General features: G+C 39.0%; 1 protein-coding gene across 4 annotated transcripts in view; it reads left to right on the forward strand.

Moving 5' to 3' along the window:
* The window catches only part of cep43 (centrosomal protein 43), an 86,051-nt gene that overhangs the window by 48,665 nt on the left and 24,903 nt on the right, over positions 1–12,483 (forward strand). For 3 of the 4 annotated variants that reach the window (XR_009515215.1, XM_059986634.1, XM_059986636.1), the window contains 2 exons: positions 8,811–8,870; positions 12,014–12,219. Coding sequence is in view for 3 of the 4 variants with exons in the window: in XM_059986634.1 (XP_059842617.1) it covers positions 8,811–8,870; positions 12,014–12,219 (266 nt within the window). In the remaining variant the exon portion in view is untranslated. The remainder of the gene's footprint in view (positions 1–8,810; positions 8,871–12,013; positions 12,220–12,483) is intronic. The other variant, XM_059986635.1, reaches the window with a different exon arrangement.

Raw genomic sequence — 12,483 nt, forward strand, 5'->3', positions numbered from 1 at the left:
ACGCACCTTCTTTCACAGTGACACCAAGCATGTCGCTTGTTTTTGGTAGATGTGTCCTGCGCATGCGCAGTAGGAGGAGATCCGAAATCTCCACTTCAATGTGGCCAGAGATATTTTTATGAACACCTAGTGTGGACGCCTATTGTTTTTAAGCAAAACTGACGTTTTCAAAATTATCCAGTCTAGTGTGGACGTGGCCTCATATTTAACAGGTCATTACCTGAAGTTCCTTGTGTCCACATTCAATTGCTCTGATTAGATTGTCCCAAAGTCAAGAATCAGTACAGATTCCATGCCCTTTACATAACAAATAGCTACTTGTTTGAGAATGGTCTCAGGTTTAACAGGTCATCACCTGAAGCTTCCTGTGTCCACATTCAGTTGCTCTGATTAGATTATCCAAAAGCAAGAATTAGTTTAGAGTCCACAAAATGGAGGGGGGGAGGAGACATTGGCAACTGGTTTGTCTGCTTCCCCTGTCCTTGATTAGACTGTAGTTTCTAATTACAGTGCCCAACACTTCATATGGAACAGACCAGCAGTTTTCCATTCCATGTTGACTGACTCTTCTCTCTTACATCCAGAACCATCTCATCAGTCCTAATGTTGTTTTACTGCAGAATCAGAAACCTGCAACCTTAGAACTGTTTCTCTATTGTTGCCTCTGTGTAAAGAGAATTCAAACATACTGAAAAAATAGTGCTCCTTATAGCTTTGATGAAGTTGTTACTTGATTATTGCTTAACCAGATTGGTTGCTTTCTTTGAATTATCTAAGAGAAGCAAGATAACTGAATGTTCCATTGTGCTGGAAAAGTGCATTGTGTCAGAAAAGTGCATTGTGTCCTTGTGTTGGGCTTGAAGATTCTCTAAGGTTGATGGGCCACTAGCATGTATCAAGTTTAGTTTGGTGGGATTAAACATTAGGAAGGGAAAAGTAATGGTATAACTCAAAGTTATAGTTGAATGATTTCTTTTTGTCCTTTGATTTAGTGTAGGAAATTTTAACTTTGCAGTGATATATGGACATTTCTGAATTTATTTTATTTGGTGTAGTTGTAAAAAGGGGATAATAAAGGAGTTTTAGCATACAATGAGATAAATTTATTGAAAAATATAAATGGGTACTAAGACTAACCACAGTTAAAATATAGTATTTAGGTTTACATTAAGAATGGTCTTAACAAGTATGATCTAGTCTTCAATTAGTAAATAAATTGGCTCCAAGATTTCATTGCATCTTGGTAAACTTCTTCTGCACTCTCTCCACAGACTCCACATCCTTTCAATAAGAGGATGACCAAAATTACAAGCAAATGCATCTGACAGAAGCTTTATATATTTTTTAATTTTTATTTCTTTGAGATACGGTGCAGAATAGGCCCTTCTAGCCCTTGGAGCCACGCTGCCAAGTAATCCTCCGATTCTGCAATATGACTTCCTTTACTCTTATCTCCAGCACTCCCACCATTGAAGGCGGGCATGCCATATACTCTCTACCACATTATCCACCTGAGGTGCCATTTTCAATTAACTATGGATCTGGACCTCAGTACTACCTGTATACTTCCACCTTTTATTTGATCTTCCAACATGCCTGAATTAAATTCCAAGAGCTAGTTCTCTTCCTACATCTGTAACTGATCTATACTCAGTTAGCCCTCTGAAATCTGTAACTTCTGTCACTAATTTGGAACAAGATTACAGGCACATTGATGCATCCACCATGTGCACCTAAGCTGCACACCAAATTTCCATGACTTTGTCTCATCCTTCTTGCCCCTTATCTCCGAAAAGATGTGGTGGAGAGAATCTAGAAGATGCTCACAAAAATGATCCTGTGAATTAAAGACTTAATGTATGAGGAGAGTTTGATGGCTCTGGGCTTGTACTCACTGGAGTTTGGAACAATGGGGGGGAGGGGGAAACCTTTCAAATATTGAAAGGCCCAGACAGATTGGATATGGAGAGGATGGTCCCTATAGTCTAGGACCTGGGGGCTCAGCCTCAGAATAGAGGGAGGTTCCTTTAGAACAGGGATGAGGAGTAAATTCTTTAGCCAGGGAGTGGTGAATCTGTGGGATTCATTGCCATAGACAGCTGTGGAGGCAGAGTCATTGGGTACATTTAAAATAGGCATCCGTTAGTCTTGCAAGACCATGGATTTACACCTTGGAAAGTTTCCAGGGTGCAGGCCTGGGCAGGGTTGTACGGGAGACCAGCAGTTGCCCAAGCTGCAAGTCTCCCCTCTCCATGCCACCGATGTTATCCAAGGGAAGGGCAAGGGCCGATACAGCTTGGCGGTGGTGGTGTCGCAGAGCAATGTGTGGTTAAATGCCTGGCTCAAGCTCACAACACGCTGCCTTAGCTGAGGCTCGAACTAGCGATCTTCAGATCACTAGAGCAACGCCTTAACCGCTTGGCCACGCCACAACGGGTAAATTTAAAGCGCATATACAAATATGTTTAAGATGCATATATTAGGTTGTTCTTGTCGACTACAGCTTGGCATTTAATACTGTCATCTCCTCAGAACCAAGCAATAAGCTTCTAGATCTTGGCCTCAATACCTACTTGTGCAATTGGATCCTCAAGTTCCATGAGCACAGGTGCACCATGAGGCTGTGTACCTAGCCCCTGTTCTACCCATTTTATTCTTATGACAATGTGGCTAAATACCTCTCCAATGCCACATTTAAGTTTGCTGATGACACCACTGATGTTGGCTGAATCAAAGGTGGAGACAGATCAACATATAGGAGGGAGATTGAAAATCTGGTTGAATAGTGCCAGAACAAGAATCTCTCACTCAATGTCAGCAAGATCAAGAAGCTGATTATTGATTTTAGGAGGAGGAAACCTGTGGTCCATGAGCCAATCCTCATTGGGATGTCAGAGCTAGAGAGGGTCAGCAACTTTAAATTCTTTGGACCCAGCATGCAAGTGCACTCACAAAAAAAAAGCATGCCAGACTTCCTTAGAAGTTTGCAAAGGTTTGGCATGTCATTTGAAACTCTGACGAGTTTCAATAGAAATGTGGTGGATATTGACTGCTTCAGAGGCTGGTATGGAAACAACAATGCGCTTGAATAGAAAATCCCTGAAAAAGTAGTGGATACGATTCAGTCCATCACGGGTTAAACCCTCCCCATCATTGAGAACATCTACATGGAGCTCTGTTGCAGGAAAGCAGCACCCACCATCAGGGACCCAGGTCATACTCCCTCCTCACTGCTGCCATCTTGAAGAAAGTGTAGGAGCTTCGGGGACCCACACCAGCAGGTTCAGGAGCAGTTATTACTGCTCAACCATCAGACTCTTGAATCAGAGGTAATAACTTCAGTCAACCTCACTTGCCCCATCACTGAACTGTTTCCACATGATCTCACTTTCAAGGACTTTTCATTTAATGTTCTCGATATTTATTGTTTATTTTTTCTTTTGTGCTTGCACAGTTTGCTGTCTTTTGCACATTGTTTGTCTGCTCTGGAAGGTATGGTCATTCTATTGTATTTCTGAGATTTACTGTGTATGCCTGCAAGAAAACAAATCTCAGGGTTTTATATTGTGACATATATGAACTTTGAGGTTGATAGGTTCTTGATTAGTAAGAGTGTCAAAGGTTATGGGGAGAAAACCGGAGAATGGGGTTGAGAGGAGTAGTAAATCAGTGGAGTAATCTCAATTGGCCAAATTGCCTAATTCTTCTCATATGTTTTATGGTCTTATAATCTCTACCTCTAGAATCCTCTGAAACTCTGCACATCCATAATTTTAATCACACTAGTATTGTTGACCACGCTTTCGGTTGTCTGAACTACAGGCATTAGCATTCCTTGACTCTCCTTGTGCAGTTCCCCTTTAGACAATGCAATAATGTTTATTATATTTTACCTAGATGTCATATTATTTTTGATAGTGTCGCTATGGATTGTCTTGTGATGTTTATGATATTAAAGGAGTTTTGGATCTGAGGTAACAGGAGATTAGAAGGAAGTGTAGGTTGATGAAGACCATGAGTGGCTTGGTTCAAGTACTGAAACTTGTGATTTCAAAACCAGCCTGCTTGTGGCTGGAGAAGTAAACATTGGGTAATAAAGTCAGACTGGATATGCAGCTCAACAGCTTTAGTGAAAATATGCCTGTGCTTACTTTATTCATGTTGTGTTTCTAATCTGTGACTTTGGTGCCTGTTGTTTGCAAAGGAAGTCTATATCTTCTTTGTCTCTTTGAGATTGAGGAGAATTAGCTTCCACTCCAGTTCTGAGGAGTGTTAGGCTAATGCGGAGCCTGCACTACGTGACACAGTTGGGGCTAGAGGTTCTCAACAGGTTGTGTGGCTGGTTAGTGTTATGGTACACTCCTCCCTCTTTTTGACATTTCTACTTCTGACCCAGAGCAGTTCCAAATTCTGCTGCTCCATTTTGAGACTTCACAGGTTAGGTATTCACTCAGTTTGGTAACGGTGTTACACTTTGTCAAGGAAGCTTTAAGAGCAACCTTCCATCTTTTTCCTTGTCCATTTGGTAATTTGTGGTCATGGCAGGACTCGGTATCTGATTCAAGTTTCTGATGGCATGCAAGTGAATGAAGGACCTGTCCATCAAAGCTGACCATATGAGGATATGTATTTTGCGGATGTCAAGTATAAGGTCCCTTATTTCATGCTTCAATGAATTGTGTCTATAGTAAACTCTGTTAATTCAGCACACTCAGGACTTTGTTGCTGAAGTAGCTGATTTTTCAGACTCAAATGTTGTATAAATGCCTCATTACATATTTATATCACTTTTTTAAATGTTATGTTTCTATTCCTCCCCTCTTCTATTCCACACTCTGGCCTTTTGCCTCTTCTCACCTGCCTTCCCCTGGGTCCCTCTTCCTTTCTCCTATGGAGGACTCCCCTCTCTTATCAGATTCTTCTTCTTCTCCAGACCTTTACCTTTCCCACCCACAGCTTCATCTATTTCCTTCCAGATAACCTCCTTCCCCTCCCTCAACTTTTTTATTCTGGCACTTTTTCCCTTCCTTTTCAGTCCTGAAGAGGAGTCTCAGCCCGAAACATCAACTGTTTATTCCTTTCCATAGATGCTGCCTGACCCTTCTGAGCTCCTTAGGTATTTTGTGTGTTACTTTATGTTTCTCCTGTTGATTTTCTATTAATTTTAAGGGTAACTCAAGAACTAGGGTTGTGATTAGTCTGAAGGCAGCATGAGATTCAGGGCTTCAGAGAGTGGACAGATTGCATAAAACATGGCATGAGAAGGAAAGAAGGACGAGATCCAGAGCTCTGGCAAGTGGACAGGGTGAAAGATATCCAGAGCCCTGGTAAACAGATGAGGAGCATGGTAGTCGTCACCTTGGTAATCAATGGTCTTTAATAAAGCTTTAATTTTTAAAAAGCATCAGTTTGGGTAGCTGCACTTATCCGTTCAACTCATTTTCTTTCATTCACAAGAGCCAGGTGCTGAATCATTGGGATTTCAGATGGTGACCCAGATGCAAAATCATCAAGTTTTCTGAATGGTCAGATAGCAGATTATTGGAGTCTTACATATCTCAGCTCAGTTGGCACCTTAATAAGACTGTAAGTCACAGGAGCAGAATTGGGCCATTCGGCTGATCGAATCTGCTCCACCGTTCCATCATGGTTGATTTATTATACTTCTCAGCCTCCATCCTCCTGCCTTCTCCCTGTAACTGCTATCCTGTATTTCATCACTATACAGTACTTCAAGTTACAGCAGTCTTTGTAAAGCTTGGGCTCTAAGATTATGGCTTAGGTGCTTGTATACCACTCTTCTTCTCATTTCCAGAGCTGATTTATGTTTGCATTAATTTTTAAGCTGTTGATCCTAACTGTAATGTCACCTTCTAGATTCACAAACTGGTTTCTTTCCAGACAAAGGAAAATAGATAAAAGAACATTTTAAAATATTATTATAGTGCTCTATAACACTTACTGTAGTGTTACAGAGTGCTATAGCACTACTTTGGACAAGATAGACCAAAGGGATTCTCCTTGTGACTTCTCCAGTTTCCAACATCTTAAAATGTATATATGGTGAAAACTAGATTTAAACAATAAATGAATAAAAGTGTGATGGAAGAAAGTGTAATCTGTTGTATTTTTTTCTTACAAAAGCACATTGTGGCTTTAGAGCACTCACAAAAGCTTGCTTTACCTCAATTATGTTCAGAGCTCTTTCAGAAGCACTTCCTCCTTTTGAGGAAACAGCTGCTTCGTTGCAGGATGAAAAAGGAAGTAGAAAATGAGGCTACCTGTACCTCTTTTTTTTTCCTCTTGGCAATTTTTAAATGTGATATTTCTTTAAAAGATGGCAGAATTAATATAGATGCTGCTTTGAAACTCCAGGGGCCCTGCTTTGGTCCTGACTATGGATGCTGTTTGTGCATTCTCCTTGTGACTACTGAAGCCTCCAACATCTTAAAAGTGCAAGTAGATAGGTTAATTCACCAAATGTAAATTGCATCTTGTGTGTACATGCTTAATAGAATTTAGAAGGCGGGGAACATTGATAGGAGTATGGGGTGAATAAATTGGAATTTGTGTAAATGGGTATTATTCGATGGTCAATGCAGTTGACTCCATGTCTTTATGAAAATTTTGTGGATACACAAGATGATTTCATCTTGTTTAACTATAGTCACAAGCTATGCTACACAATGCATTAGACCAATAGGCAGCATGTAACTACAATGTTTGATCATAGCAACCATGTTAATTTGTAGTAGAAGTTGAATTTGCCAACTGGAGTTTTTTGTTTGAAAGGTTTGTTTGTTTTTCCTGACCTTCCTGCTCTCTCTTCCTTCTTCCCAACCATCCATTCCAGTGATTTCTAATCAATTTTTAATCTCGGAACCAAAACTTTCAACAGGTTTTTAACATTGATTTAAATGTTCCAGGAAGGAAACATTTTGTGCCACCAAGGTTTTATGTTAATAACAGATTGGTATTGGAAAGGAAGATGTTGTGCGAATAAGCTATTGTGATTACGTAAGGGGAAAGCACATGTTGGGAAGATTTCATTCCAGTCCCTTATTGAGTTAACCAAACCTGGATTATATATTAGTTAATATCTATTGAGAGAGAGAAAAAAAATTAACCACTTCCACATGTGATTACTTTCAATGGAATGAATGCATGTGGTAATTCAATGAAACCAGTTTTGAACAGTACCCTAGCATCCACGATTCGGTATGCAAATGTACACTTTCCAGGCATGCCAAATTGTTTCTGCCACTTTTGGAGCTGTGTTTGGTATTATTCATATTTTTCAGGAAGGGAGAGATTTATTAAAAGGGAAATTCAGTAAATAAGAATAATAAGCTAATTTTGCTATTAGAAAATTCAAAACGTAAGACTAGTTAAGTGTAGATCTTCGGCCTGAACTTCATGTTGGGGTTAAATATTTGGTTCGGTTCAGTAAGTAATTGGTGTGAAGTTTCTTCCAGAATCCAACATCCAACATAGTTCAGGATGGTTAGTTTGCCAGGGTGATGAATGGAATCAGTGCCGGAATCATTTGGGGTTGACAGTCAAAGATAGTACAGTCTTCCCAATATTTAGTTGGAGGAAATCAGTTATTCAGAATTTTAGCCACCTCTGTTTAACTTAAACATCCCTTCACTGTGCCTAGTAGAAGAACGTGCAAGTCAGATGGAGATGGATATTGTCATTTTACATGTGGGAAATCATGCTCTGTTTTCAGTTGAAATGCTGAGGGGTAGCATTGTAGAATTTTTCTTCAGAATGTTATCCCTGATTTTGCTTGTTTGAAACTTAAGGAAGAGAAGGCTGGAAATAGTAATACATCCAAGTAGGTGCATTATATAGTCACTACTTGCATAAGTTTCAGGCTAAGTAACAATGAGCTCAGTCTTTACTGAACAGTGTGAAAGGAGAACATGACATCTGCGTCTAAAGCAAATTTGAGAAATGGGTTGATGGTGGTGGAAAGGAAACTGACAAATGGCAAGAGGCAGAGGAATCTATTGTAAACAGTTCTGTTTATATTTTATAGATGTGTCAGTCAGGTATAATTCTGAATCTTTTCTCTTTTTACAAGCCTTGATAACTATTGGATTATTAGTATCTGTATATATCTTTATGTACATTTAGAGACTCTTTTCATTGACTTTCCAATGTGATTTCCTTGCATTCCTGTGGAGGATGAGGAGGTCAGTGTTACATTTTCTTTTGCCTTATTTCTTTTGCTGAATGACAATTTTATATGTCAATCATGTTTGTCTTTTTTTAATTAAAATTGCTCTTAGCATATCAGTATTCTTACTACCAATCCGCTGACCACATGACACTGTTTTATTTTATATTTTAATAAGCATTAATTGCTGTTTAAACTCAGATCTGGTGCAATAATCAAGCAAAGTGTTGTTCTGATTACCAAAAAAAACCTACAGATGCTGGAAATCTGAAATGAAAACTGGAACTGCTGGAAACACTTTGCAGGCCGGGCAGCATCTGAGGAAAGACAAATCCATGTTCTATGAGGGTTGTCACTTTGCAGTGGATTCTGTATAATGTTCAGTGAATAAATATTAGACTCACAATGTATAATTCATACCATTTCATTTAAATAATTTCTTGCTTGGTCATATTTAATCAAGTGACATTTTTTTCATGTGAACACAATTCTTAGAAGAATACTTTAATGAGGTTAGAATGCATTACCAAAGACTTCACCATCTACTGACTACTTGAAATCAGTGGTTCCATGCTAGATATAGCACCAGTTAAATGATTGTTTTTATGTTCATGTTCATGTTCAGATACCTAGATACAAAGGAACTGGTAAAGTTAAAGAGAGCGGGGAGAAAGCTGGTGCGAAGGTAACTGCATATGGCACAAGCTGGTGATGGTGCAAGCATAGCCTTTAGCACAGACACAGCACGTAGATAATGCACACAGTAAATCTTAAAAATTACACAACTTTCTCTATCAGTTTTATTGGGTTGCTGTGGTTTTGGGAATCCCTCTAATGCAGTTATATTAGGTGTATTTCTGAATAAACAGCTTTGATGCCTTTTATTTATTTGATGCTACAAATAAGTTTAATTACCGTAGATTCCGGACTACAGAGCGCACCTGATTAAAAGCCGCACGCTCTAATTTTCGAAAGAAAATCAATTTTGTACTTGTACAAGCCGCACCGGATTTTAAGCCGCAGGTGTCCAACATTGTAATATGAGATATTTACACAGAAAGATATTACACGTGAGGATTTTTTAACTTTTAATTAAATCAGTATGGTAACATAAACAAATACATATTGCAAATGCTTTTTTTCGAACAGTGCCTGTAACACAGCTACTTTTAAATATACATACGTATCGGTAACACACAAATTACGTTGCGTATACTTTTTTACTGAACAGTGCACGAACAACATTCCAATATCTCCTAACGACTGGTAAAAAAAATATATATACTGCAGCCTACCAGGAAAAGTTATTGATCGCCTTCTTCATCTTCCTCCTGCGCACTAAAACCATCAAAGTCCTTCAGTGTCCGAATTGAATAAAACCTCAGGATCTCGTCACTCACTTCAGTCTCTTCGTTGTCGCTCTCACTTGAGCGCACGCGGTCCTCTTCATCACGCAGCAGTCCAGCCTTTCGAAACCGGCTGGTGATGGTGGATGTTGTGACACGGCTCCACACATTTAGGATCCACTAGCAGACTTGAGTTAAAGATGCTCTTCGCATGCGTCCTGTTTTGGTAAAGGATTTCTCTCCGCTCGTCATCCAAGCCTCCCACTCAACGCGCAGCGCCACTTTAAATGCCCGGTTCACGCTGATGTCCAGTGGCTGCAAATACTTCGTGGTGCCCCCAGGAATCACAGCTGGAATTGAGTTTGTACTCTTGATGGTAGCTTTCACTGAACTTTCATTGTCAGCCGCTTAAAAAATCACCATCGGTGGAAGCTTTAGTCCGGATGCTTTGCAGCTCAGAACATAAGTAAAATGCGTTCTCTCATGGCCACTTGTTTTCAGTGTGATGGACGAGTCACCTTTTTTATTAACAGTCCGAGTGAGAGGCAGGTCAAACGTCAAAGGTACTTCATCCATATTTATGATCTGGCCAGATGGAATTCTCCGCTATCTTTGTTTGAGTGAATGTGCGGAAGTTAGCAAGTTTTTCCTCGTGGTGTCGGGAGGGAGCTGCTGACACAGAGTCGTGCGTACCCTGACGGGCAGGCCTTTTCGTCTCATAAATCTAAAACACCACGATGGCCCGCCTCTAAAATCTTCGATTTTCATTTTGGTGGCGATTGCTTTAGCCTTCAGTCTGATCTGCACGGTGGAAACACCGCGGCCGCCTGCTCTCTGTGTGTTAACCCAGTCTTCAAGAAAGTTTTCAAGTTCGGGCCATCTGCTGTGATTACCTCTGAAAGCTTTTGTCGTCTTTTTGCATTGACTCAGTTCTTCACGCTGGCATCTCCACCGTCTCAACATCGATTTATTTATGCCAAGATTATGTGCAGCATCTCGATTTCCTTCTTCAACCGCCAGATTGATCGCCTTTAACTTAAAAGCTGCATCATATGCTTTTCTTCGAGTGTTTTCCATGTTGATGAGGGTGAGTACAAATGACTGATTTACAATAATTTAATTGTGAAAGTGCGCTTGATTTATCGTACAATTTCATTGGACCTCTGTGAACTACTCATCAATTTTATTGGTCTACTGTTACGAGGCAAAATGTTTTTGGCGGCATGAAAAAAAAACATGCATTAGCCGCACCGTAGTATAGGCCGCAGTGTTGCCGCAGTGTTCAAAGCGTGGGAAAAAAGTAGCGGCTTATAGTCCGGAATTTACGGTAGTCTCTTGCAGCATCATATATTTGTGGAAATACTATTCTGCTAAATCTGTGTAGTGTCATAAAAATTACATTATTTCTTAAATTCCTCATGTCAGTGAGGTAGTGTTTGATATTGAGGTTACTGAGTTGCTTTCATCTGTTATATTTAGTTTCCATGCTGGTTTGATATTGTGTGCTAATCTGTGCTAATGGTTAATGCACAACTGTAAACAAATAGCCTGCTATTAATGAGTATTTTATAGCTTAACATACCATTGCCTCTTCTTTCTAATGTTATAAATATTGTGTAGTTAGCCTTTGCTAATATTTAATCATTTGCATAAAGTTATAAATTAATGATGCTTTTTGACTCTAACAAGGCATCTTTGTAAGCTAGCAATGGTATATATAGTTGTGTGTATTCAATGCATTATGCTGACAGAACTGAAGTGATGTTTGAGTTACATAGGATAATAATAGCTAGTAAGTAAAATGCTTAATATGCTATTTCATTCCTCCTTCAAATGGATAGATTTTTACATTGAGATAATATAGCAATATACCAATTTTAAACCAAAACAATGCTGGAATAAGTCGGAGTTGATCTTTATTTTTTAACTGTGAAGTACTGTAAAATTTGTAATGAGTAATTTTCAAGTTAAGGAAAAGCTGAATTCATGCAGTAATAGTTATATTAGTTTGTGGATCTTAGTCTGAATTCAGTACTGTTCCTTATCTCATCCCTCATTTCATAAAGGCTTAAGATCAGTAGGTTGTGTGAAAATTTGTTCACAAATTCACTATCATTCTGCACTATCTCTGTAATTAGGTTAAAATGTGTAGGGCTCTAGTATTTTCTTACTGGCTATCCAAGCTTTGTAACTTACATGCTGATGAAATAATTGTTTGTGAACTTGCATGCTATAATATGTAGCAATCATTAACATTTGGAATGTTAACTAAATTTGTTTATTAAAGCATTATCATGTTATTGCCGGAGTGATAGATCATAGAATATTTAATATCTGAGTGCCATTTTCTGATTCATACTGATTCATTCCATCTGTTCAGTGATTCGCTACGATTCTTTATTGATAATTCTACACATTTGATCTAAAGTATTCAATCCATAGTCCTCTTAAAATTGTACCACTTGTATTTGCATTTTCAAAGGTCATTGACACAAATCTTGGAGATACCAGTGTGGCCTCAGGTGATATAAAAACTGCAGCTAATCTGCCTCCTGGAGAGCCGAAGCAAGATTTATTATCTAAAACGTCCACTGGCCTCCCACAGAAGAATGAAAAGCTATATTTCGGTGAAGATGAAGATTCATTCTTTGATGATCCTTTGCCTGAGCAAATGAAAACCTATGGTTGGTAAGGCAAGAGATTTGTATATTTAATATGACAATTTGAATTTATTTAATATCATTTAATGTTCTCAAATGTCTCAAGACCCTTTGTAGAACATCATCAGACCAAGTCTGTTAGTAACCCATGTTAGAGCAATAAGGATTGGTAACCAAAGCAGCTTGATCAATAAGGTAATTTCGAGGATGACATTAAAGGATAGGAGAGTAAAGAAAATAATTCGAAAATTTGGACAACTGAAGGCTTTCCAGCAAAAATTGGGGGACATGG

This window comes from Hypanus sabinus, chromosome 12 (assembly GCF_030144855.1).
Source record: "Hypanus sabinus isolate sHypSab1 chromosome 12, sHypSab1.hap1, whole genome shotgun sequence".
In the NCBI taxonomy this organism is placed as follows: Eukaryota; Metazoa; Chordata; class Chondrichthyes; order Myliobatiformes; family Dasyatidae; genus Hypanus; species Hypanus sabinus.